Raw genomic sequence first — 25,806 nt, forward strand, 5'->3', positions numbered from 1 at the left:
ATTTTTTTTTTTGTATTTGCTTTATTGCCATGCCTTCCTGGGTTGCTGAGCCTTCTGCAGTTGGTAGTTTATGTACAAGCGATATGTGCAATAGTAAAAGAACTCAACCACTGAAATCATACTTAGTCCCAGGCAGAGGTTGAAGATACCACCCAAATCCGCTGCAATTAATGAAATTTAAAATATCTCATCTTTAAGACGATATATCCACTCACATAGTAATCCTATCCATGACATAACAGTCACTTTTCGGATAACTGGAACCACTTGTTTGGCCAAATAGACCCGGAGCACAAAACTGTCATTGTTAAGCAGTTCCGGAGAGCTGTGGATTAAAAACTAGTCTAGAACCCAGTAAGTAATCCATATTATTACTCACTAGAAGCGGCTGACTGAGTACTGATGCTGGTTGAGATCGGTTTTGTAAGACAGGGTGGAGTAGGTGACATCATAGCAATTGGGCAGGCACTGATCACATCGCACACTTTTGAAGTTATCTACCCAGATGAAAAGGAAAACCTTTTTTGTTTAAGGAACCCCTTTTTAAATCCCTAAGCCCTTAAACCCCACCCACCATAGTTGGCAGAATAGCAGAAGGTGTCGTTTAGATTGCACTCCTTGAACTTGTTGCCCACAATGGGCAGCAGATACGGATGGCAGCCGCACTTCTGGACGATGGCCTCCGTCTGGCAGGCGAGAAGGCAGGCGGCCTGGCGATAGTTGCTCAGCTGCAGGTCGCCCGAGATGAGGCAGTCCCTCTTACGTTCCGAAAGTTCCAGCACCTCCACCGAGGAGCTCTGCACCGTCGGCGATACCTCCACAAAGCTCTCGGATTGAGCGGTAATGGTCACCGAGGCAGCAGCCTCGGTCACGTAGTCCATGGGATGGTGGACCAGGACTATCAGGCCGGTGTTTAAGTTACGCTCGCTGCCCTCCGCACCCACGAAGGTCAGTCCTCCGTCCATGCCAAAGATGTTGGCCGAGAAAGGCACGAAGCTGGCGTTCCTGGGATTGTAGTTGAAGGAACAACAGGGTCCCAGGTACGCAGTTGTGGGAATGAACGATAGGTACTCGTGGCTCTGGTTGCACTGAAACTCCGTGTGGCCCCAGAAGCAGCGTTTTACGTAATCGAAGCAACCCGGACTGACGGCCATGGCCGCCTCCCAGATGGACACGTTGTTCAGCCGCAGGACGGCATCCGTGGCCCGATAGCTATCGTGTCCCGGCGGCTCAAAACTCTGATCCGTGAAGGCGTTAAGGAAATCGAATCCAGCGATCACCTCTGCCATGTCGTACTCCTTGGGAATTTTACTACAAGGGAAGCAAAACTGTAAGTAGATATCCTAGACCCACTTCTGTGCTCCTTACAGCGTCTTGACATAGCGATCGACCCGCTCCGAGTTGACCACCTTCGGACTGCAGATGGTAACGCCCGGAAAGGCGACATCCGTAATGGAAAGATCATTGGAGATGGTGTTCAGGATGGGATAGGAGTAGAATTTGAGCCACAGCAGCAGTGTGAGGTAGATGCTCAGCAGGAGCAACTGCAGCAGTACCGAGGACCAGATGAACCGGGACAGGCCGTAGGTACGATTCCGCCGCATAAGCCACATGCCGCTCACCTTGGTCCGTTCAGTGTACTCCCAGAAAGTGGCCAGTATGGCTGTCCTAATCGAACTTGGATCCTTTCCACGCTTTCTGCTCCCATCGCCTTTGGAGGTTCTTTTGCCAGGTGTTGGCCACTTTCCGGATTTTATCATTTTGTACTGTCTGCAGCTGGTGCCCAACTTCCTGGCTTTTATAGGCCACGCTAGTGTCCTTAATGCCTGGAATAATGGGTGCTAATTATAGGTTAATTGAGTGACTAACTTGTGACCATTAGCCGTAAGTTTACTATTCTAAAAGTTTATTGGTCGAATTAATTAACTTGTACAGTATAAGCATTAATTATAATACACTATCCACACATCAGATATAATAAATATTTTGAGTAACTTGTATTTCCCCCAATTTCTATGACTAAATCTTTTAATTTTGATTTTAAACTGAATTTTCACACCTTATAAATTGCGTTTTTGACTTAGCCGCTCACCTACTAACAACTTGTTGGGCTCGAAGTTAATACGCAATTAAAAGCGTCAATTTGTTGGCAAAAAGTGTCCTCAAAATTGATTAGCATTTGACTAATTACGGGTGTCAATTCCGTTTCTTCAACCATGAGTTCCTAATCAGCAAACAAACTCAGCAAAGAGTCCCAACCAGTTCGCTGGAGTGTATTCCCCGACCAGGTTAAGGTCGTTGTGCCAATCTAAGAGGAACTGGTTTCGATTTCAACTGACTCGTGAGTCAGAATTCACGTGCGCGGAATAAAAACCAATATAATTAATATATTATAATAATAAATACACGGCTAAGGTTTTAATAGGACTCTCCATAAAGAAGTACACAAGAAGTCGTTATGGCATAATACTTAAAGTACATAATCACAGGTGATTGCCAGGGCACAAACTACAACTTTGTGTTGACAATATCCTCTCGCGACTCGGTGGTCTTAACCTCGTTCCACTTCTGGATCTTGCCCGATCCGAAGACCCAGAAGAACAGCGCGGGCAAAATGTAGGCAGCGGCTCCAATGATGAACACCCAGTGCCACTGATCGATTGTGTTCTATGGAGTAAGGAAAATTCATGAATGATACGGATACTCGGAACTTCCAGTAATAATCAACACAAACCTCGTTCTTTGTAAAGGCGGCCACAATCAGAGGCGAGAAGATTCCGGGCGTGGTGCCAACACAGTTAATGATGCCGTACAGCGTGCCCGCATAGTTGGGCGCCAGATCCTGTGAGTTGGCCAAATTGGAGGCGGTGGCAGCTCCGTTGAAGCCCAGCGAAATGGTCATGATGGCAACGCACACATAAGGATCGCGACCAAAGTAGGCCAGGATGATCAGCATGATGCCGGGCAAGATGTGAGCTAATCAAAGTAAAATCAGAAAGCTATAGTATAATAATAAGGTGAATAATATAGCCACACTTACAGGGCAGGCAGAAGGCCTTGCGCATGCGGGTCACCGACAACCAGCCACGTCGACGAATCCAATCCGCCACGGCACCAAAGCCGAAGGCGCAGAGCAGACGTGCCACATGTGGCAGGCTGGACAAGAAGCCGGCGGACGAGAGATTGAAGCCCAGGACCTCGCTTAAGAACTTGGGCGTGGCGGTGATCAGGAAGAACAGACCCCACATGCTGCCGTAGTGGAGCATCATGAGCGACCAGAAGGGCAGCGACAGGATGAGCTCCTTGTATGGTGGCCACTTCTACAAAGGTAGCAAGAAATGTGTAAGCGAGTACTTCTTGCTTTTTAAGGACCAACATACCTTCTTGTTGCTTAGGGTGTCACCCAAGCTGCTCTCGATATACTCCCGCTCCTTCAAACTGATCGTATTATGCTGGGCAGGAGTGTCCGCCACCAGGTAGAACCATATGGCGACCACCACCAGCACGAATATGCCCACAATGTAGAAGGCCCAGTCCCAGCCCAGATTCTCGATAATCACTCCGCTAATGGGCCATGTGATGACGGTGCCAAAGGTGCCACCCATCAGCGAGGCCACAAACTTGCCCTTCTCATCCGGAGGCGACCACTTGGACACCAGGCTGTGGCAACACGGATACACGACACCGTTGAGGAAGCCGATCAGGAAACGGACGGCAAACACAGCATATTTGTCCCAGGCAGCTGCCGCCGGAGTCAGAGCTGTGAGGATTCCAGCCACCAGGCAACTGTAACCTGCCACATTTCTGGCTCCCAGCATCTCGGCCAGAGTGCCGGCAGGCAGTGAGGTTATCATATAGCCATAGAAATAGGCACCCAGCAGCAGAGCCTGATCCGATTGCGTCCAGTTGTAGCGCGGTCCATACTAAGTGGGATATGGAAAATATAAAATGTATTAGATGGGATTGATAGAGGATAGTCCTTAGTATCCTGATTCCCATTGATCGAACTCACATCGGGCAGTACCTCCACCTCCGTTCCATTCTCGTGGCTGCTCGTGTCCTCCACCATGGCGATGATGTTGATCGAGAGATTCACCCGCATCATGTAGCTGAGGAGGCAGGCCATGAAGAGCATGATAGCCACGTTAATCCGCTTGGGCACATAGACTGCAAACGACAGCAAATATTGATTATTGACCAACGGATCGTTATTCAATTCATAAACAGAGGTACAGGCAGGCCTCTCGCAGCACATTAGATCAATTAGCGAATCGGAAAGATCTCCCCATTCCCGTTTTTTGGGGGACGGGTCACAGATCTCTAATGGGCTGCGCATGCGCAAATCTCAATATTTGTCGGGTATTTCGGGGATGTCGGTGCTCCGATCGAAGATCATCACGTGAGGCCTTATTGACGACAATTTCGAGCGTGTGGCCATAATATATTTTGGATACTTACAGCACGGCATGAAGGCCATTTCGGCGGCTTTTGTTATGACTTCGTTGCCTCGCGTCGCTTGTCAGCTAAAAAACGACGAAAAAAACAGGAAACTGTTAGCCAGATCTTCGGATGCAGATCACTTTACGTACGAGAGCGGGTACTTCCCCAGGCAATCGCCAAAAAAAAAAAACAAAATATTTGCGAATTTATTGAATTAAATTATGGAGGCTAAAAATGCCGCATCATTCAGGGCTATTTTCGGAAACACTGATAAATTTCAATAAATTTACATACCCGTTGTCCAACTCATTATTGATTTGCTTTTAATTTGTTTTTGCTCTATTAGTTTAAGGAAATGAATAATGGTCTTTTAAAAAGCAATTCATCACTATTATTAAGTAAGTACTATAATTGAAGCCCTAAAGTTATTATTAATGCACCGAGTAAACTGAACTGAACTGAAAAACTTGAAAAGTTGCTTTTTTGGCTGACAAATTTATTTCAGCTAAAAAAAAGCAGATAAGTTAATCGTCTGCTTAGTTAGTACTGTCATCTAAATGACAATAAAAATACAATTTAATATTAGTTCAAATGCCCACTTCCGTTCATTAAATGCAACACCCAGATAACTTCAACAATCTGTTAATATTGTTATATAGTAACTAACAAACTCAACTTGTTAACTTGCACGTGTAACGGTCTATTTCGAATTAGCCGTGAATTTTTTGCGTTTTTTTTTCATATCGGTCGAGAGTGCTTTTTGGCATTATCTGCGTGCAGTGCACTTGTCAAATTTTATAAGCACGTACTCGAAAAGCGGCACGTGAGTGCCCCGTTTAGTCAAATCGAGTTGCGCTCGAAATGACAAAATGCATAACTAAATCGAATTTAAACAATTTCGTCGCCGATTTAATTTCGTGCCACCAAAGTGTCGAATGGCATTGGCGACGTCAGAGGAAGCAACATGATAATTGACCCGTGGCATGCTATGTCCATTTTCCAATCTAGCCATTCTAACTCTATCTATGGGATATGATCTGGCGATAATATGGCTTAGATGGCAGATGGGAAGTAATGTTCTGGTAGTTGGATCATTTAAACAGCTGCCCTCGCTGCATTTCGCACAAACAAACAAAAAAAAGATATGCTATTCAAGTTTGCGGCATAAAGGCACTTAATTAAGAATTATATTGAGATCGAACACTTGTTGCTTGGCTAGCTTAATGATCGCCCTAGAAAGCCGGCCAAAATCGAAAATGCAAGTGCCCAAATTGGATCGACTTCCCGTACTAAACACACACCACAATCCAGACGATTGTCCCCTTAAATCATGAAATCCGATTAAAGGTCTGGCTGAGAAGGTGGCCATAAATATATACCCACTTTATTCACGCTGTGATAAGCAATCTCAACGCAGGCAGAGTGAGTTACCTGAATGGAGCCAAGGAATGTCCAAGAGCAGTAAAAATAGCTCCCTTTCTATCCATTTCTAGACGGGTTTTTCGTGCCACATCCTGTGGACTAGATCACAAACTGGATTATGGCAAAAAAAGGAGGCAAAACCAAAGGCCATCTAACCCTTTGGGGCATATGGTTTTATGGATGCATATGCTTTTAATTACGTGAGTTGACTGCGAACACTCACTCGTAGATGCTTTTGAGCAAACTAATTTGGCAGAATAGTGGGAACTAGTTTTGGGAACTATTGATGTGCACTACGTGTATTGAAATCTTTTAATTATACCCCTGCGCAGAGATCAAAGAACGCGACTAATGACCTTGGGCATTCATTTTGGCCGCACTTCTGACTAATTGCAGGGAATGATGTTACAGCGATCTGGGTTCTCGATAAACTGCTGAAAGCCCACACAAATCCTTAGGTTTTGTTTCTCCTATATTTTCACTATATATAGATGGGCCATTAAGTTAGCGCCAGCTTCTCGTTCTAATCTAGAGCGTTACGCCCTTATCAACATCCTCGCCATTGAGTTTATAAAATCAGCTCGGAAATTTATGGGCCATAAAGAGTATATAGCGCATGGACATGGTCGTGATAAGTTTTAGTTGGCTATATCAACTGGCGAACGACCATCATTAGAGTCAGGTTAATCGGCAATTAGCCGCAATCGCAGTGGACCCCGTTAACGGCGAACTGTGTGTTTACCACGTTAAATGATTTGATTTACGATCGATTCGAAGGATCGCATATGAGCCATATATTCGTATCACTATATATGCAGGTCAGCCACGACTCCCAAGATGAAGCAACCGAGTATTCACACGGGTATTCACAACACGCGTTCCATTTACATAAGACTCGCTGCTGGCTGGTTGGCTATCCAGTTGGCACGATTTAAGGTTGGTCTCGTCTCTCTTCGCCCTTTTCTCGGGATCCTCCAGTTCCAGCATGCCCACATCAAAGTGGAGTTCGATTCTGGCATAGAACTCTGCTGGTTATTTCAGCGCAATCAGGCGTAACTGGCTAAAACAAATCAAGACCGGTAATGAACCCACTTCGCTTGTCAGTTATTGTTGTGGAACATTGTATTTGCTCAAATTGGTTTCTCATAGCCTCACTGAGGCGAAATGAACTGCCATTTTGCACCAATTCCCATTGAAATCATATAATTTGTGCTGTTTTTTTGTTTTGTTTTAGTTTTGCATTTTTGCACGTTATAATTAAATTTCGGAGAATTACGTGGCGCATGAAACTCTAGCAATGATTGTAGTAAATGCCTGTCCAAATCAATGCGACAATTGTGAATATTATTGCACGCACATGCTAATAGAAAATCACGAGTGTGAAGTGAATATTTGTTATTCACAAAACTAAGAAAGTTCGCCAAGCGAACGCTTCGAATGCCCCATGAATCCAAACCTGTACCTGCACAAGCTGGAGTCTTCTTTCGATCAACCTGTCCAGCCTGGGTCCAAAGTCTCTAATCCTGAGCTGCAACCACCAGTCGGGATGACAGTGGACCAACTTGTTGCCAAGGCGTGGTGGAACTAGCGCTATCAAATTGAAATTGCTGGGAATGGTGGACGGTGGGGTCGGTGGTCGCGGTTCAATGAATCAAAATAACGAAACCTGTTATTATTTGGGATGCAAATTTTCGGGTAACTGAAAATAAAACGGTCAAAGCCTAATTAAGCTGGCATTCCAATACGATACGATTCGATTCGATTCGATTTCTCTCTTCCGAAACTCTGAATGTTCCTATTTGATTTGAATACGTACAGCGAAACATTCAAATATAATATGAAAAGGGGGGCCTGTCTCGGCCGATTTCTTCGCATCGATTTGTTATGGAAAATTTGCAATAGACCATGGATGTCTACATCCCCCCTAGACCCCACACACAACAATCCATCCACTCGCGATCACAAAACACTCAAAGTCATCTTCGCTTATCTGCGCGCTCGCACTTCTTCGTGGCACCAATTTTGCATGGAATTTTACCACGAAGCCCACAAAAATAATATCGGATTAATATGGGAAACATCTCATCTGCACGCAGCTGCAGCAATTTTTTCTGTTTTTTCAGTTTTTTTTAACTGCTCGAAGAAAACTGGACTTTCTCGTCGAAATGCGTGGAAATGGCTTGGCTGCACCGAACTCACTTTGTGTGGCTGCCACTTGTTGTCTAGGAGGAGCTGCTCAGCGGGCGAAACGGACTGCTGAGAACGTCGCGCGGCGAATGAAGCTAAATCGGCGGTCGCCAATGGCATATATACATATACTTGGGGCGACGATTTAAGCAAAACTTCCACCTGCCGCAGTCGCAGTCTCGTTTTCAGCGGCGGCAGCAGCACCGGTTAAAACGGTTAAAAATTGTTTAAATTGCTGCCGTCGGTTGAAGCTCATCGTCGGCGACTGCTTTTTTAACGCTTTCTGATAGCGTGCCAAAAATCGCATGCGATTGTGCCGCGAAATTTGTTAACAACAAATCTCACAAAATTGTGCTAAAATGTAAGCCAATAAACACGGTGACTAATAATTCAAAAATATTACTAATTTTTTGGGCACATCCCAATCCAAACTGGCGAATGATAGTAGTATTCATAAATTTGGAAAAAATATCACCATAAAATACACGTGCTGTAAAAACTCACTTGACCGTTGTTTTATAACTTAAATTTTTGTTTAATTAGCGCACTTGGCGAATGCCGGTGAAAAGCCAGAGCAGAACAGATACTATTGACACAAGTTTATTTATAATTAAGCGCTCGTCTTCAGACGCAAATAACTTCTCACACTCCTCACCTTGGGTAAGATCGCTATTTCCAGCGTAGACAGTTGGTAGTCCGAACCGTTTGGACACATCCGACTTGTTCCACCGCTGTAAACGACTTGATTTCACGGCAACAATTGGCTTCCTGGCCAACTATCTCACCCTGGAGTGGCTTATAAAGTGCTTTATCTCCAGCGGTTATCCGACTTGTACCAACACAGAATGTACATGTTGCCAGCCCATAAAGCTTAATTGATGCATTTAGCTGCTTGTTTCTGATAAGAGGCGATTATGAGTGGAAAATGTCAGCTTTTCAGTAAAATATGTACGAGTGACGAGCATATTATTCTTTACATTCCAGTGGAGGCGCCTACCTGGTGTAATCAATGGCTTTAACTATAATGGTTACAACTATATTGGGTGCTAGACCATTTAATGGCGAAATTATTAAATCATTTTATATTTTCAACATATTGCTAATGCGAACGGCATATAATTCAAAATTCAATTAATGGCAACATTACTTCACGTATAGCATGCGACAAGCACACGCTTTTCCCACGAGCTTTCCGTACTCAATAATGGTATCGACATCGCAGACAGCCCCGCGCAGCTGTAAAAAAAATGTACATTAATTATGAACCACTGATTTTATGGTTAATAAACATGCCTGTCTGTAGTGCCTGTAGTTCGTGCAGGTTTTCGCATCCAAGAGCATCATAACTTCGTCTAAATGCTCCTTCAAGAACTCATTCACATCCCTAGCTGCAGGATCTTCGTTTAAGCGCTGGTATTTATGTTCGTCTAGCTTAGCACGAATGACTGCATATACACGTGATTGTTATTAGTACAGCATATTGGCAATAAAATCGCAAACTTACCATCGGTGAGCGGTAGCCATTCATAGGTCTCCGGGCACAGCAAGTAAGAGGGGGACAACTTGCCCTTGTAGCGCATTTTGGGGCAGGAGTGTATGTAGAAACCCATATAGTAATACTTTAGAGAAGGCACATTCTCGGCGAGCGACTGCACCAATTCAATTTCCCTGAAAGAATTTCCTCTATGCAGTTTTATCTTTCTTTGCAAGGAATCTTGCTTTACCTGAGTGAACCATATGTGCCAAGCGATAAAAAGCTATAGTCCGGATCGTAGAAAAAGTACACCGAGCTTACACAACCCGGCAGAATGTCAATCACGCCCACGGCAATCAGCTTGTCGTCCAGCCAGTACTGTTGATGAAACGAACCATAGCCCATTTCGGGACCATCCCTGGGTTTCTCATTCTGCAAGCAAAAGCGTCCCGGAGATATGAGGTTAGAAGTAAAACTTTTAAGTGTTTGCACTAATATAGAGGAAAACCTTCAGGGGAGTCGCCTGCAGATGGTCCTTGTACGCGTCCTGATTCTTTGGCGGATCATTATGTATCGATATCTGGTACTTCTTATAGAGCGCAAAACTCTGGGGCAGGGTCCGCCGGAACTCGTCGTCGTAGACGTGAATTAAGCGCAGCTGCGAATATATTTTTGAGGCAAGATGAATACTCGTTTATAATTACCTTAAGAGGCGATTTGACCAAGAACCGCTGCATACTAGCTAGGGTGAGGCGTGCTGGGTTATCATTATGAACGGTTATTTGGTATTTGCGATACAACGCGATCACTGCATCGGCACAAGTGTGCTCTGTGTCTGAGGAAGCGACCAAAACGATCTGCAAGAACACAAACAGCACAAAGACAGATGTGTCTACATGTAGCGGGAGACTCATACTCGGGGGACGGACACAGGAAACACATAGGCGCAACATACAGTATAAACCCTTTTAAACATATGTACATAGGTTCACGCAATCCAGCTTAGCTTTGCAAACGGTCTAACTAATTATTCTATCGACATTTATCCGCAACGCACCTTTAGCCGATGTTTGTTTGTCTCGCTGTCCGTGTTCAAGAAGTCGCGAAGAGTCTTCTCCTGGGAAACGGATTTCGTTGAGATGGAGGCCGAGTCACCTAGCTTGGCTCGCCGTCGATCCAATCGCATCTGCTTGGCCTTCTTGCACGGCTTGTTTGAGATCGGTGCTGCGGCTGATAAACAAAAGAGGGAATGATATATATAATAACAGAATATAGATTTACATAAAGATAATGTTTTGTTCCAAATTGTACATAAATTTTTGTTTAAAGAATCTTAGATAAGATAATCATTAATTACACGAGTTGATACTATTGCTGTTTGCTTATAGATTATTTTTTACTTATTGCGATGCTAAAGACTTTACAAAGCATTATAATCGAATCAAACCCCTTTTGCAGGGGTTCGCTACCAAGCACAATTAAAGGAGCATACGCACATTTGTTGGACCCCAGCGTAGGAGCTTCGACCGCGGGAGCAGTTGCCTGCTTCGTCGGCTTCTTCTGAGCCGTTGCCAGTGATGCAACATGATCGACGTTGATAACAGTGGGACTCTTATCGGGCAGCTGGGGTTGCGGTTCGCTGGCCGTGACCTCGGGAGCCCCTATGGCGTCATCGGCATCGGCTTCCCCGTCACCTTCGCCGGCTTCCGGTTTGGAATCTCGCCTGCCGTCGCGCAAAAAGCGATTTATGCGTCGAAGAATGCGCTTGTTCGACTTGGAGAGCTTGAACTCCAGGCCATTACACTTGATTGTGTAGCAGGGGCAGCAGGTCTCCTGGTTGCGCAGCTTGTAGCAGTAGTTGCCGCACCGCCGCCAGCCGCGATCGATGAGGTCCTGGTAGTCCTTGCAGTCCAGCCGATACGCGTGCATACCTGTCATTCATGACGAATCCGCAATAATTGGTACATTGCACCTGGTTTTTGGACTGGTTTTGCATGTTCTCACCGTGCGACAGGCTGCAGTTCGCTCCCGCGCAGTAGCCGCACTTGCTCTGCTGGCTGCCATAGTACTGCACAATGCTGCCGCTCATTATAAAGCTCTTCCAACCACGATTAGAGTACAAGCATAGTGCATTTAATTACGACTAAAATATTTAAGCTGCAAGCCGCTCTGTTGCGAAATTTTATATGCAAGCAGTGTGACCAGTGCTCTACGATTAAAAAACACCTGCGAAATAAATGGTAATAGGGAATGTACACTGCAATTAGAAATTACTTACTTATCTCATCTAAGAGATAAAGTATATTTTGATTTATAAAGTTATATTTATTTAATTTTATTATGAATCATTGTATGACTAAATTTAAACTGAAAATATTATGGGAATGCCCCTATTGTGTCTCAACACGGCCACACTGGCCAAATCGGTTAAATCGGTGCGAAGTCTTATAATAATAGTAATGTTTGGAGCCGCAATAGGTGCACCAATTAAAAATGCATTAAGCTAAAAGCAACGAGTTTAGAATCTCTAAGTAAATTTGTCAATAAAAGCCACAGTGCAGAAACACGTCGCATTGACAGTTGGAAACTTCAGACAAATCCGTTTAGTGCGTAGTTGTTAAGTGAAAGTTTTTAGTGGCTTACATTGTAATTGCAATGCAACTACACTGCAAGAAAATCCAAACTCACTAAATTTCAACAAAATTCAGAGTGTCATTTATTTGCATATAGGTAGATAGCAAACAATATACTCATCCAAGTATAAAGTTCCCTGTTTTGAGAGCACCAATAAACTGGTTTCAGTCTCAGAGCGACCTTCATACCCACAAAGTTAGTCACTCTAATCCGGAAAAGCAGTGCATCGAACATGGTTATCACCTGTCGATGCAGCTGTGCTAGTGCGATTGTCTTTGTTTGCTTGCAATAAGTGCATAACCAAATTGGTTTCCTCTGCAGTACACAATGATTGACGCGGCTTCCGCCGAGCGGGGAAGCCCCCAGTTTATTGCCCTCTTCAATGACAATCTGAAACTGGGCCACGACGACGACGGCCCACAGGCAGTCAATGGAAAGGACACCCACCAGCACGTACCCGCCGACCTGGAGGCGGCCTATGGAACCTTGTACGCCGCCTGTCAGGATCACGCCGCCTTCTTCGCCAGGGACCACACCGAATTCGGCCAGCGCCTGCATGCCGCCCACATTGCCTGGCAGGACTTCATCGTCCTGGCCAACCGACTGGTCCAGCAGATCGCCGCCTTCGCCCACGAGTACGATTTCGACGAGCAGACGCCGGGCAATGGATACAGGAGCTTCATCTACGTGACCAACGCCTGCATCGCGCATGGCATTAGCATTTGCCAGCAGCTGACGGCCACCCGTTCCACCATATTCTTCCGCAAGAAGTTTTACATGAAGGAGGTGGAGGCCTGTTCCCAGCTGTTGTCGTCGCTGTGCACATGTCTGCAATACCTGCTGATCCTACGCCAGTGGTCGGCTAGCACGGGTGATCTTTTCGCATGCGGAAACCACACTGCCGAGCAGCTCTTCGAGCTGGGCGACACCATCAACCAGTATTGCTTTTACGGACGCTGCCTGGGCTTTCAGTATGGCGACTCGATACGCGGAGTTCTCCGATTCCTCGGCATCAGCATGGCCAGCTACTCGGAGTCGTACTATTCGCAGGAGGACGACGGCCCCATCGTTAAGACCACACGCAGCCTGTGGACCAGCGGCAAGTATCTTATGAATCCTGAGCTGCGCGCCCGTCGCATCGTTAACATCTCGCAGAATGCTAAGATAGACTTTTGCAAATCCTTTTGGTTTCTGGCCGAGTCCGAGATGATGCACAAGCTGCCCAGCATTGTGGGCAGCTCCATTAAGGTAAACCGGCTCATCGAATTGCCAGCCGAGCCGCTAAAGCTGCCTCGCCGTAAGGATTTCAAGGCATCGGAGAATCTCAGCAGTGACGTTAACCAAAACCAAGGCGATGGTGATTTTGTGGAGATTCCCGTGCCCTCGGCACATTTGGGACCAGGTCTACCGGTCTTCGTTCGCTTACTGAGCGCGAGGCGACGTGCGGGAATGCTGGGTGAGGGTCGCTATCGTGGCTGGCACAAGCCCATTCCGCCGAGTCCTTCGATTCTGTTTCACTGCCATGGCGGTGGCTTTGTGGCCCAATCGTCCAAGTCCCACGAACTGTATTTGCGCGACTGGGCCGTGGCACTGGACTGTCCTATTCTGTCGGTGGATTACAGCCTAGCTCCTGAGGCACCATTTCCACGCGCTCTGCAGGAAGTTTACTACGCCTACTGCTGGCTTCTGAACAATACCGAACTCCTGGGCACAACGGCTGAGCGAATTGTGTGCGCAGGTGACTCGGCTGGAGCAAATCTGTCTATTGGAGTGGCCCTCAAGTGCATTGAGCAGGGAGTTCGAGTGCCAGACGGTCTGTTTCTGGCCTACTGCCCAACACTCGTCAGCTTCGTGCCCAGTCCCGCCCGCCTTCTCTGCCTAATGGATCCCCTGCTGCCCTTCGGCTTCATGATGCGCTGCCTTCGTGCCTATGCCGCTCCCGCTCAGGAGACACTGCAGCAGAATGCCAAGCAAGTCGAGGATGCCGCCCAGATACGCAATGCCCCCAAGTCGAATGTGGGAAGCTTGAACTCCAGTCGCCGCACCTCGATGGCCAGAAGTCCGCTTTCGCCGCTGGAAGCCAGCATGGAACCAGATGACGAAAGCAGCGACACCTTTGCCAGTGCCTCAGCCTCTTACCACAGCCAGACGGTGGAGCGTACCGATCTGCCCCACACCGAAGGCGACAACAGCTCGTGCGTCTCGTTCGAGGACGACTCACAGCCCATTGTGCACTACCCAATCGAAATATCAGCCGACCCACCTAAGGATACCGCCTCTGCAGCCTATATTGACAACTTTCTGGACAAGTATCTCATTGACACGGCCACAATGGAGGTAACCGAAGAGACAGCTCCCGAAGCGGCGCAAGCGCAGGCAAATGGTCATGCGAAGATCAGCTCCGATGACGATATTCTGGTGGAGACGGGTCGGGATCTCGTTGCAATAGATACGCTGCAGGGTCGTCTGCAGGAAGCCGTCAACAACATAACCAACACCTTGACGCGCTGCACGCAGTCCTATGAGATTCATGGGAGCAACGTGATGGGTCAACAGGACGTGCGCAACATGGACGCACTGATAGCTCGGAGTCCCAGCGAGGAGTTTGCCTTCGATGTGCCTAAGGATCCATTCTTGTCGCCATACTGGGCCAGTGATGAGTGGCTTTCCCAACTGCCGAAGACCAAAATACTTGTGAGTTCATATAGCTAAAAGAAGTATTGGTATTAAATATTTTTATTTATTTTCCGTACAGACACTTAACATGGACCCATGTCTGGATGACTGCGTTATGTTTGCCAAGAAGCTGAAGCGGCTGGGGCGACAAGTTGACTTGGAAATACTTGAGGGGCTGCCGCACGGATTCCTAAATTTCACAATGGTATGAAATGCGCTGGCAACAGAAGATTAGTAATATTGAAAACTAATAACATTGTTTTAACGTTTAGTTATCCAACGAAGCCATGGAGGGCTCAAAGAAGTGCATCAAATCTTTACAGACGTTGCTTCAAACCGATTCGAAGCTCAAGAACATTGACAAAGGCAACTCGATGGATGACGAGGAGGAGTCCTCCAGTCCCAGTGCAAGTCTAGCCGCTTCATAGGATGAGTTTCCATCGGTGTATATGCCTATTGGACTGGAGAACTAAGCCCCCGACAATGAACAATATTAACCGATGGCAGATTGTAAGTGGCAATGGGATGGGATTTCACCATCACTGTAAAATATTGTCACCTGCATTTATACCCATTGGATTTCTCCACTCACATAGGCGTGTATATCGAATTTTGTTATGCGCAGGAACAATTTAAATTGTTCATTGTTATACGCACTTTCTTGCTTTTTATTACGTATGTGTAATCTCAAAGGTTTTTTTATACAATTTTATATGACACAGCTTTCTATGTTTTATATACTCACAAACTAAGTATAGGATACGTATGTATGTAGCTTCTAGCATAAGCAAGCCAAGTATGCAAGTATTGGAAGCGTGTAAACACGCATTATTTATTACATGTATTTACATACGATTAATGCTCTTGAATGCAGGCACACACTCGCTAAGAGCTCTTTGTTGCAAAACTCCCGACTATGTGCCTCATACGGAACGAGTACTTATATACACAGTGAATAGAATAATCGCCCATTATTACCCTTGATTTCAAACTCCCCCAATAGTTTGTCCAGATTTTTTGCAGCTGCGGAGGCTAACAAACTTCAATGTCGGAGATATGCCAATGTTTTTTGTCTATCCCACGCCAAGGTGTTTGATGAACCACTAATCTTAATATACGTTTGCAATCTCTCTCCTTAAACGATACCCAGTGTTATATATGGAATGCGAATAAATGGTTATTACGCCTAAAATCAATTGTACAACTAACTCAACCAGTTAACATTACACAGTATAGCTTTTATTGATCAAAAAATGCGGATTTACTTAAAAGTTAGGAATGAAGTGAACGTGGGAGGATGAGTGGTGGCGATGCGGGAACATAAATACGAGGAGCACAGCTGACTTATGTCTCATTGTCCTCGATCTTGGGTGCCAGGTAGTAGCGAATGTGACCCAGATCCTTAATCGCATACTCTACTACCAGCGGAACATTTGCGCACATCGACAGCTGCACTTGGGTGGACAATGGCGTCGCCTTTGTGAAGGCGTTCAGGTAGCGACAGGCAAAGGTCAGCGTCACCGGCTCCTGCATCTCGATGATCACCGCCTCCTCCTCCTTGTCGACAGAGCCGGTTTGGGCTAGCTTAATATTGGCAGTGCCCACATCGCCGCTGGCCGAGAATTTGACGCCCTCCTTGGTGCAGCAGATCACAACGGATTCGCTGAATTGCGCCAGATCGCGGCAGATGCGAGCGAACTCCATGGCCGGCATGCGGACCACGCACGAGAAGTCCGTCTCCGGTATGCCCAGGTGCTCCTGGTCGAGGTTCATCAGCTTCATCTCGTAGTCGGATACCTTCTCCTGGTTAGCCGATTCGAACATGATCGTGACGGTGTCGGCGTTATCCTGCGCCTTCATCGTCACATTGTCCTCATTGTTGGCGCACTTCAGAATCTTGGCCATGCTGCCCAGATTCATGCCCATGGAGAGATTGCGGTCGCAGCGGAACTTGTCGAATCCATCGGAACGCAGGGTCAGCGAGACAAGCGACACATGGGAGTTGTCCATGGCCTGTAGCTGTGGGTTGAACAAGGTGTTAGGATATGCATTTAAGATCTTTTTGGTGCAGTTTGTACCTGAATGCCGGAGTCGCTGCAATCGAAGGTTGCCTCATTGAGCAGATCCTTGATGGCATCCAAGATCTTCTTCAGGATGGTGGCTTGACCCAGGCGTGCCTCGAACATATTGAATGTGTTTTATTATTTAAATACTGACGACGGGCTTAAGAATTCAACAGCAGTAATGTTGCCGCGGCTGTGACTTTCGTATGAATGATGAACGTGGGCTGTTTTTTTTACTTTCAGGCGGGCTAAATGAGCGGGATAGGGATGTGAAAAGCCACGGGCGATATCGCTTGAATCTATCGATAGCAGTCAGCGGGCGACCTGCCAACTGGTTTGATTAACAAAACAGACATATGTTCACACTGCTTAAAGAATATTTATATATTAAAAAAAATGAATAAATTATTACAATATGACAATACATTAACGCAGACGATTGGTAATAAAAGTGGGAGGGGAGCGCGCATTGCGCTTATCTAAGCGGCCTGCAGCTTTAATCATTCCACGCAGCTCAGCAACTCCCAGACCTGAAATAAATTTCTTTTACTTTGTTTCTTTATAAATACAATTGATTTTTACTAACCATGCACTGTTTGAGTTTCTTGAACGCCCCTCGGATCCAATTGTGTAAAATAGGCCACCAATGCGGAGTGTTTTTGCAGTGTAGCCACACAAAGAGCCGGTATCATCGAGGACAGATTGAAATCCTTGTAGGATCTTCGTCGCAACAGCTCCTTTACTAAAGTCAAATGCCCAGCATAAGTGGCCAGTGTCAGGGCATTTTGGCCAAAGTAGTTCATAGCAAAGATGTTTGCCCCAAATTCCAGCAGCGTACGAGCGCACTCAAATCGCCCCAAATAGCAGGCCTTCAATAGGGCGGTGTTCCCATACATGTCCACATCCTCGAGGTTGTGTTGCCTGCCGTCGCGAGCCATGGTGCACACGATTCGCAGGGAAACGACATCATCCTGTCCAACGCAGCTGAGCGCTTAAATGCAAATTTTTATCATTATTAGGAATTCGCATTGCTAATTTAATTTACCATTTATTTCACCCATTCTGCAAAGCTTTCATTTAACGGTGCTCTAGGGATGCAGTACGCTATAACTTATTACGAAATGTGGGGAATAAAACTAAAGATATCAAGTAACATAAAATATGCTGTTTAATGTTTCAAATGTGCACAAAGAGCTCATCTAAATGGCTCTTTAAGCATTTTCTTTAAACAAAAGTTCGGCGCATTTTGAATTTTTAAATTTGCATTAGTGATGGACCAGAGTGCGCTTAACAGCACACGGCGAACTATTAACAGCACGCGGCCGGAACGTGGCAGGCAATTTTAGGTCTTTTACTTCGCCTGAGGCAGCCACATTAATTCGGCCTTCTTTTCTTTTCCCGTTTCCGGTGAGTAGTGTGCTGCCCATTTGATTTTGCCAAAATTTTAAACCAAAATACCTCTTAATTATTTGCAGTGAGGAGTAAATACGAGAATACAAACGGCAAAATGGTGAGTTACCCTTAAATATGTGCGATTCTGAGCGACAAGCGAAAAATAGCATGTAAATTGCAAATGCCGTTAGCTGTTGGCAAAAATGGCGTGGCTTATATGCATTATACTAATGTTATTTTTTGCATTCTTGCAGTCGCTCGTCATCCCAGAGAAGTTCCAGCACATCCTGCGTATCATGAATACGAACATCGACGGCAAGCGCAAGGTGGGCATTGCCATGACCGCCATCAAGGGAGTGGGTCGCCGCTACTCCAACATTGTGCTGAAGAAGGCCGATGTCGATCTTACCAAGCGCGCCGGTGAGTGCACCGAGGAGGAGGTAAGTTGAGCACGCGCAATCCGTTCCAGACACACACCAACCCAAATTCCATGTTTGCAGGTCGACAAGGTGGTGACCATCATCTCCAACCCTCTGCAGTACAAGGTGCCCAACTGGTTCCTCAACAGACAGAAGGACATCATCGATGGCAAGTACTGGCAGCTGACCTCTTCCAACTTGGACTCGAAGCTGCGTGATGATTTGGAGCGTCTGAAGAAGATCCGCTCCCACCGTGGTCTGCGTCACTACTGGGGCCTCCGTGTGCGTGGCCAGCACACCAAGACCACCGGTCGCCGTGGTCGCACCGTGGGTGTGTCCAAGAAGAAGTAAGCTTAGCAGCGTTCCCTGCCGGAACGGATTTCCGATTCGACTTTAATTTTCACATCAACCACAAAATAAAAGAAAACACGGAAGCCGGAACGTTTTAGTGCGGAGTATACGTGAAGTTTGTTATATTTCTAATCTGTTTACGTGTTGGCGTCATCTAAATTGTACGAATATGTCCAGTGGCGAATCGCCGGTGAAGCCGCAGAGCAGCATATGCCTGCTGTGGCTGGTCATATGCAAGACGGCCCGCTTCCAGTTCTCCAATACGCTAACCAGCGTGATCATCATTGTGGGGCCCATCGTCGTCTTCCTCGTTTATGCGGCGACAGCTTTGTTCCGAGAGCCGCAAGAGGAGACGTCGGTGAAGTACCCGCCCGTCAACATCACAACCAAAGTGCCGTATGTATAAGCCGATTGCCACAATAGTCCAGGCCGCCCTGACAACACCCCATGAACCAGGTACATATTCTACTCACCTGAGAACCTAGTCTTGGCTGCTGTCATCGAGGATGTCGTTCACGATCTGAAGGCCGTGGGCAGCCAGGCCTTTGGCAGCGCCTTTGAACTGAATAATGCGCTGATAGGAAAGGATACATATGGCTACGTGGGCATTGAGTTTGACGACAGCCTCAGCGACATAAATGAGCTTCCTGTTAATGTCACGGTGGGCCTGCGTTTTCCGCTTCACCTGCGCAAGAATCCCAAGATGGTTTGGGACAACACTTCGATCTTGAAGCACTCCAAAATGGACATTGATTACTATCAGGTGGAGGGATTTTTGGTTGTGCAAGCCAAGCTCAGCGAGGCGTTGATCAGGGCCAAAAACGAAGTCGTCGACCTGCCGGAAGTAATCCTGCAACACTATCCCGATGTCGCGGAAGTGGACAACTTGGATAATAGGGTAGCTTTGTGCGGAGTTCTTTTCCTGCCCGTCACCATATCCGCCGCATATCTTGCCCAAGTATGCACTGAGTTATTTACTTCCATATATGCTAGCTTAATGGTATTTTTAGATGATTGTGATGGAAAGGCGGGATCATTTGAGGGACATGCTGGAACTCATGGGCGTGAGGGCATGGATATACTGGTTGTCCTGGTTTCTGGTGGCCTTCCTGCTCCTGTCCATTCCCACCGTATTCATGGTTATGTTGCTGAGGTGGCGCTACTTTTCGCTGAGTGATTCGTCGCTGGTGCTGTTCTTTTTGTTGGTCTACAACTTGGAAGTCCTCACGTCGGCCTTCATGATTTCGTCCTTTTTCTCGGACACGGTCGGCGTGCAAGTGGCCATAGTGATCGTGCACCTGGTTGGCTGCCTGCCATGGCGCCTATTGCTCATGGGCTATAATCCCACTTTACCGCGCACCATATTCGTGTGCTTGTTCCTGAACAGCTCGTTGTCCATGGGACTACAGGAGTTCATTAAGAGCGAGAACCTCCGCTTGGGCATGCACTGGAGTAGTCTCTTTAAGCGCACCGATTGGGATGAATTTGTGCACCTGGGCCCCATCCTCCTCTTCATGCTGTTTGGCTGCGTGTTGCGCATACTGGTGCTGGCTTACATGGAACAGCTGAGGAGTTATCGAAATAGAAAGTGGTATTTTCCGGTCCAGCGTTCATTTTGGTGTCGAAGGAATAGACCTCAATCCGATGACTTCGATGTCGAAGGGCAGGAGACGGGCATCAGAGGGCATCCCCTGATCGTGCGGGCCACGAACATTGAAAAGGTCTTCAACGAATCGGTTGCAGTTAAAGAGCTCAATCTGAACTTTTACCAAGACGAGATCACCGTGTTTCTGGGCCACAACGATTCGGGCAAGTCGACAATCTTTATGCTGCTGGCGGGGTTCATAAGCCCCAGCGCCGGCGAAATCACCATCAACGGCTACGACCTGGCCACCAATCAGAGGAAAGCACGACAATCCATGTGCATTTGCCCGCAGCACAATGTGCTGTTCGAGAAGGTTGACGCACGATGGCACCTCCAGTTCTACTGCCGCCTCAAGGGACTGAGCCGGCGGGAGGCTTCTGCCGAGACGGACAAGTATCTGGAGATTGGCCGCTTGCAGGACTTTGCCAACACCAAGGTGAAGAATCTGCCGAGCGGTATTAAGCGTATGCTCATGCTGTGCTGCAATCTGTGCGGAAACTCCAAGGTACTACGCCTATCCTTGTGGCCTTTAGTGTAGGTTTCCTGCATTGCAGATACTCCTGTTGGACGAGCCCGGCACCAGCATGGATCCTGCAATGCGCAGCAACATGTGGGACCTGCTGCGGCGGGAACGCAAGGGTCGCTGCATCATCATGGCCACGCACAACATGCATGAGGCCGAGGTGGTTGCGGATCAGATTGTGGTTCTGTGCGACGCCCAGGTGATCGGATACGGCACCATGGGCTTTCTCACCCAGATCGCGGGCACGGGCTCATCTTACCTGCTGATCTGCACCAAGATGGACACGTGCTTTGTGGCGGAGGTGACGAACTTTCTGCAGATCCGTTTTCCGGACATCAAGCTGCACAACGAGTTCAGCATTTACGTGACCTACGAGCTGCCCACCAAGCATGTGGCGCAATATGCGGGCTTGTTTCTGGAGCTGGAGGAGGCATTAGGCGAACTGAATCTGGCAGAGATCAGCGTGTGTGCCCCCACGCTGGGAAGTGTCTTTCTGCAGATGGGAGAGGATATGAGGCAGTCCTGGAACCGAATTAGTTCCTTTGACTTGCTGTCCAATCCATCGCCCATGTCGTCCCTGCTCAGTAAGTGGAATATGTGCATACATATGTTTGAGCATCTTTGTAAGCACTAAAATCCAATATCCAGATCTCCTGCCCACCTTCGAAGTGCGCGAGGACGATGGTAGCGTGAAGTGTTGCAACCAGTGGCGGGCGATCGTGGGGAAGAAGAGTCTGTTCACTTGGCGCCACCGCAAGTTCTACTGCACGATCATTGCGACGCCAATGATCATCTGCCTGCTCATCATCTCGTTTGCCATCTTCATCTTCCTGGTCGATCATCATCTGTGCGAGCTGCTGGTCACGGATTTGAGCATCTACCCCAAGGCGGTCTTTGTGATCGATTCACCAGCGGAGGGGAATAGGTTTGAACGGCGCTACAAGGCGAATGTCATCGGGCAGGGAGGCACAGTTCGGAGTACGGCTGGTACTCCTATCGATGACTATCTCCTGGCGGAGATGAAGTCGGATCAGGTGAAGGTTCAGCATACGTTTTTGGCCGGCGCCACCTTCGACAGCGACGCCAACTCGATCGTCGCCTGGTCGAACAACAAGCTCAAGCACGGCTCTCCACTCTCATTGGGCCTGGTATACGCGGCCATTGGGCAGGAGCTGGCCCAACTGCATATACGGATCGTGAACAAACCGTACCAGGATACGGTGCAGCAGGCAGTGCGGGGACTGATCTACGCCAGCTCCATTGAGTTCGCCGTGCTTGTGTTCCATTACCTTGTCCTCAGCACAACCATCTTTGCCGTTTTGCCGATCCTTGAGCGCCGCTCCAAAGTGCAGCACCAGCAATTCAGCAGCGGGGTGAGCAGGAGCACCTACTGGCTGTCGCACCTGTCCTGGGACTATTGCTTTTACATCGCAATGATCTTGCCTCTGATCGTGGTCGCCGGAATCACAATAGGTTCCGTGTTGCCCGTAATAGTTCAGTTGCTTGCCTTCGGGTTCTCCGCCATTTCATTCACCTATATGTTGTGCCTGATGTCCCATGATTTCGGCAAGATGTTCAGCATTATATTGTACATCAATATGATAGGTAATTATGGCTTCATTGTATGCCTTTTGGATACTGTAAGGTAACTTTGTTTCCAGGTGTTTTGGCCCTCTTCATCCACCCAAAGAGTCCGCAACCTCGGTACGCTGTTATTGAGTCCGTGCTTTTGATCCATCCACATTATTCCTTGTGTTGCGGAATGTATGAGGCGATACGTACGAGTACCTACAGCTTGAAGGTGCTACTTTACCTGATATTCGGCGGAGCGGTGTATCTCATCATTGTGGTGTTCGCATGGGTTCCGCGCCGACTAAACTATGTCTTCAAGTTATGTTGAGATCAATTGTGCTCTAAACGTAATACTAACCGATTACCAATTGTTGTTTAGGTCCATTCGCAACGAAAAGATATACCCACGCTACGAGGATGAGGATAAAGAAGTTGACAAAATCCGGCGGAGATTAGCCTACCTGACCACCGCGCATTACGCCTTCTTCCCTCTGATCCTGAAGAACCTATCGAAGCGCTATGGCAGCTTTGTGGCAGTACGGTCCCTAACATTGGATCTCAATCCGTGAGTATCACTTAAGTATGAAGGTGAAGCCAAGTCACAACATATTTTTCCAGTTTCGAGTGCGTTGGCTTGCTGGGCAGGAATGGGTCTGGCAAGTCCAGCACCTTCCGCATGATCGTGGGCATGGAGTCTATCACGGCGGGCAGCATTCACATCAAGGGCTACAGCCTGAAGACGCGTCCCAATGACGCCTCGCGACACGTGGGCTTCTGTCCGCGGGAACCGATGCTCTCGTCGTTCATGACTGGCAAGGATGCGCTGCGCTTCTGTTGCATGATCAACGGCATTCGCAAGGAATATATCAAGAGCTTGGTGGCGTCTTTGGCCGAGTGCTTTGAACTCGTGCCGCACATGAACAAGCGCATCAGCACATACAGCAATGGAACGAAGCGGAAACTAATGATTGCCATGGGCACCCTGGCGCCCTCGCTCATGTGCCTGGACGAGCCCACCGCCGGCGTGGACATGCATGCCAAATACGAGATATGGAGGATTTTGGACGGCATCCGCCAGGGTGGTCGCAGCATTCTTCTGACCACGCACAACTTGGAGGAGTGCGAGTTTCTGTGCACCAATGTGGGCATCATGGACCACGGCTCGCTGCTCTGCTACGGATCCTTGTCGCGTCTGAAGCACCGCTTCAACATGGGCATTTTCGTCAAGGTGAAGATGGGCACCAGAGCAGAATTGGACGATGACCGGGACAATTGGATGCGGCTCACTATGATGCCGCCAAACGATAATGAAATGGGAAGCATAGTGGGCGCTCGCCGCATGATGTTGGCGCACTTGCTTAGACATCACAATCCTCCAGTGGAACCAGTCAAGAAGTCGGGGACCAGTCGAGCCCAGCCGGACACCACAAATTCGGAATTGAACATGCGCACGGACTACGAGGCGTTGCTGCAGGAATTGGAGGAGGTCTTCAAAAGGGACCATCCATACAGTACTGTCAGGTATATTAGTATATATAATATATATATGTGCTCACAAGCTTTTTGCTCAGATTATATTTGGCATACGTTTCGTATGAGTAATTTTCTATGCATATTTTCAAATCATTACTTATCTGAAAAAATTCAACAAACTGAAACAGTATCCATATGAATTGAAAAAGTAGGTTTTTCTATTTTCGTTTTTTTGGGTCACGATCATTGCTAATTAACGATATTGAGCACTTGCAACAGCAGATTGAAATTTTCAATACACTGGTGCACACTCAAAGATATTTATCTACATAAACATTTGCTGCTCACTTTGGATACGAGCTGTGGTTTATTTACAATTAATTTATTTATATATAGTCTGGGCAAATCGCGCATACTGGCACAGAAATGAAAATAATCTTGTTTATGTTGTGTTTAAAGAAGTCAGGCTTGATTATAGGAAAGTTATTATGAACTCACATATTAAAGTAGCTACAAATCATAGTTATATCTTGTAATTTATTTAAAGAGCTAAGAGTTAACTAATTAATTATAATTAATTGTTCCCCCCAGCGAGAAGTACTCCTACCGCGGCATGATCACCTTCTGCATTCCCAGGGGGCAGATCAAGTGGTCCGCGATCTTTGACTACATGGAGAACTTGAAGGATGAGCTGCAGATACTCTACTACTCGGTCAGTCATACAACGTTCCAGGATGTGTTCATGAAGTTTGTGAGGAAGCACAATCAATAGAACCATAAATCCCCCAATGAATCACCCAAATGAATGCGGTATCCAAACGAACACCTTATCGTATCAGCGAAACTATCTGTGAAAGCTTTGCTTCCAAATGCTAACAAATGGCCCAAATCATCAGTTGGCGTTGCAAAAAGTGGCTAAACAATCAACAGTCGGCCAATTGATACTCTTATATGTAAATCAGAATGCTTATATTTTATGACGTTGCTAATGAATGCAAACAAATGCCTTGAGATTCTCGTTGGTTAACGTAAATATGGTTAAAAATAGGAAATCGCACACTAAGTTAGAGTAAACAAGAATCGGTTATGGCGTAACTATTGTCCATCCAACGCTTTTGGTCTCCTCTTTCGCCAGAACATTAGCCAAAAATGTGTGTCATGCGAGTCCATTGGTACTTTGAACCCCCAATCCGTTCTGAAAACTTTCCACGCGCAAGACGAGCGTGGTCTGGGCTTATTAATGATGTTTCGACAAATCTATCAATTGGCATTTGTTTACAGGCGAACCCATTCACATGGCTGACCCCGATGGCTTCTCCAATTTTAAGCAATTTGCTGTCTCCGACCCTCAATTAGACTTTGTTCCCGCATGGCGCAATAGTCAATTGGCAAAGGTAAACGCTTGAAAGTTATGGCATTCGTTCCGAAATAGATTCCTCATCGAGTGAGCAATGTTGGGAGAGCCTCGCATAACCTTGGTAGCTGATAGCGTACGAATTTGCTTATCGCAGGAAGTATTCCACAAATCGTGATTT

At 46.9% G+C, this 25,806-nt stretch overlaps 8 protein-coding genes across 14 annotated transcripts; 3 read left to right on the top strand and 5 right to left on the bottom strand.

The window, feature by feature from the left end:
• Position 1: 1 nt before the first annotated feature.
• On the bottom strand, positions 2–2,356 carry LOC6735349 (sodium channel protein Nach). The gene is made up of 5 exons (XM_002082260.4): positions 1,369–2,356; positions 575–1,311; positions 380–497; positions 216–325; positions 2–161 (listed from the first exon to the last, which is right to left on the bottom strand). The coding sequence occupies exons 1-5, from the start codon at positions 1,758–1,760 to the stop codon at positions 22–24; spliced, it is 1,497 nt and encodes a 498-aa protein (XP_002082296.2). The 5' UTR covers positions 1,761–2,356; the 3' UTR covers positions 2–21.
• Positions 2,357–2,393: 37 nt separating this feature from the next.
• Positions 2,394–8,836, bottom strand: LOC6735350 (sialin). Of its 3 annotated transcripts, XM_039291973.2 has the most exons (8): positions 8,062–8,143; positions 7,325–7,561; positions 4,459–4,523; positions 4,013–4,167; positions 3,381–3,923; positions 3,041–3,320; positions 2,735–2,976; positions 2,394–2,667 (listed from the first exon to the last, which is right to left on the bottom strand). In XM_039291973.2, the coding sequence occupies exons 3-8, from the start codon at positions 4,475–4,477 to the stop codon at positions 2,509–2,511; spliced, it is 1,398 nt and encodes a 465-aa protein (XP_039147907.1). In that variant the 5' UTR covers positions 4,478–4,523; positions 7,325–7,561; positions 8,062–8,143; the 3' UTR covers positions 2,394–2,508. The 3 variants fall into 3 exon arrangements, with proteins under 3 accessions (XP_039147907.1, XP_016028681.1, XP_016028683.1); XM_016181505.3 differs by lacking the exons at positions 7,325–7,561; positions 8,062–8,143 and adding an exon at positions 8,705–8,836; XM_016181507.3 differs by lacking the exon at positions 7,325–7,561 and having other exon boundaries at positions 8,062–8,162.
• A 267-nt stretch (positions 8,837–9,103) lies between these two features.
• LOC6735351 (arginyl-tRNA--protein transferase 1) lies at positions 9,104–11,737 on the bottom strand. Of its 2 annotated transcripts, none has more exons than XM_016181503.3 (8): positions 11,528–11,737; positions 11,020–11,454; positions 10,581–10,753; positions 10,228–10,380; positions 9,774–9,955; positions 9,554–9,717; positions 9,343–9,494; positions 9,104–9,285 (listed from the first exon to the last, which is right to left on the bottom strand). In XM_016181503.3, exons 1-8 carry the CDS (start codon positions 11,610–11,612, stop codon positions 9,193–9,195), a joined length of 1,437 nt encoding a protein of 478 aa, XP_016028684.1. In that variant the 5' UTR covers positions 11,613–11,737; the 3' UTR covers positions 9,104–9,192. The 2 variants fall into 2 exon arrangements, with proteins under 2 accessions (XP_016028684.1, XP_016028685.1); XM_016181504.3 differs by lacking the exon at positions 10,228–10,380 and adding an exon at positions 10,032–10,181 and having other exon boundaries at positions 11,528–11,736.
• Positions 11,738–11,913: 176 nt separating this feature from the next.
• Positions 11,914–16,029, top strand: LOC6735352 (hormone-sensitive lipase). Of its 4 annotated transcripts, none has more exons than XM_039291972.2 (4): positions 11,914–12,050; positions 12,479–14,851; positions 14,913–15,038; positions 15,106–16,029. In XM_039291972.2, exons 2-4 carry the CDS (start codon positions 12,485–12,487, stop codon positions 15,259–15,261), a joined length of 2,649 nt encoding a protein of 882 aa, XP_039147906.1. In that variant the 5' UTR covers positions 11,914–12,050; positions 12,479–12,484; the 3' UTR covers positions 15,262–16,029. The 4 variants fall into 4 exon arrangements, with proteins under 4 accessions (XP_039147906.1, XP_044778480.1, XP_016028686.1 ...); XM_044922545.1 differs by having other exon boundaries at positions 11,929–12,352; XM_016168537.3 differs by having other exon boundaries at positions 11,929–12,253.
• Positions 16,030–16,050: 21 nt separating this feature from the next.
• On the bottom strand, positions 16,051–17,172 carry LOC6735353 (proliferating cell nuclear antigen). Its single transcript, XM_002082264.2, has 2 exons — positions 16,912–17,172; positions 16,051–16,852 (listed from the first exon to the last, which is right to left on the bottom strand). Exons 1-2 carry the CDS (start codon positions 17,017–17,019, stop codon positions 16,178–16,180), a joined length of 783 nt encoding a protein of 260 aa, XP_002082300.1. The 5' UTR covers positions 17,020–17,172; the 3' UTR covers positions 16,051–16,177.
• Positions 17,173–17,255: 83 nt separating this feature from the next.
• On the bottom strand, positions 17,256–18,060 carry LOC6735354 (DNA replication inhibitor plutonium). The gene is made up of 3 exons (XM_002082265.4): positions 17,942–18,060; positions 17,483–17,887; positions 17,256–17,426 (listed from the first exon to the last, which is right to left on the bottom strand). The coding sequence occupies exons 1-3, from the start codon at positions 17,955–17,957 to the stop codon at positions 17,323–17,325; spliced, it is 525 nt and encodes a 174-aa protein (XP_002082301.1). The 5' UTR covers positions 17,958–18,060; the 3' UTR covers positions 17,256–17,322.
• A 167-nt stretch (positions 18,061–18,227) lies between these two features.
• On the top strand, positions 18,228–19,167 carry LOC6735355 (40S ribosomal protein S18). Its single transcript, XM_016168539.3, has 4 exons — positions 18,228–18,303; positions 18,372–18,406; positions 18,543–18,728; positions 18,789–19,167. The coding sequence occupies exons 2-4, from the start codon at positions 18,404–18,406 to the stop codon at positions 19,056–19,058; spliced, it is 459 nt and encodes a 152-aa protein (XP_016028688.1). The 5' UTR covers positions 18,228–18,303; positions 18,372–18,403; the 3' UTR covers positions 19,059–19,167.
• A 52-nt stretch (positions 19,168–19,219) lies between these two features.
• LOC6735356 (phospholipid-transporting ATPase ABCA1) lies at positions 19,220–25,090 on the top strand. The gene is made up of 9 exons (XM_016168540.3): positions 19,220–19,454; positions 19,515–20,016; positions 20,069–21,208; positions 21,258–21,810; positions 21,875–22,831; positions 22,888–23,116; positions 23,178–23,363; positions 23,417–24,319; positions 24,863–25,090. Exons 1-9 carry the CDS (start codon positions 19,228–19,230, stop codon positions 25,041–25,043), a joined length of 4,878 nt encoding a protein of 1,625 aa, XP_016028689.1. The 5' UTR covers positions 19,220–19,227; the 3' UTR covers positions 25,044–25,090.
• The last annotated feature ends 716 nt before the right edge of the window (positions 25,091–25,806 follow it).

Source organism: Drosophila simulans, chromosome 2R, assembly GCF_016746395.2.
Source record: "Drosophila simulans strain w501 chromosome 2R, Prin_Dsim_3.1, whole genome shotgun sequence".
In the NCBI taxonomy this organism is placed as follows: domain Eukaryota; kingdom Metazoa; phylum Arthropoda; class Insecta; order Diptera; family Drosophilidae; genus Drosophila; species Drosophila simulans.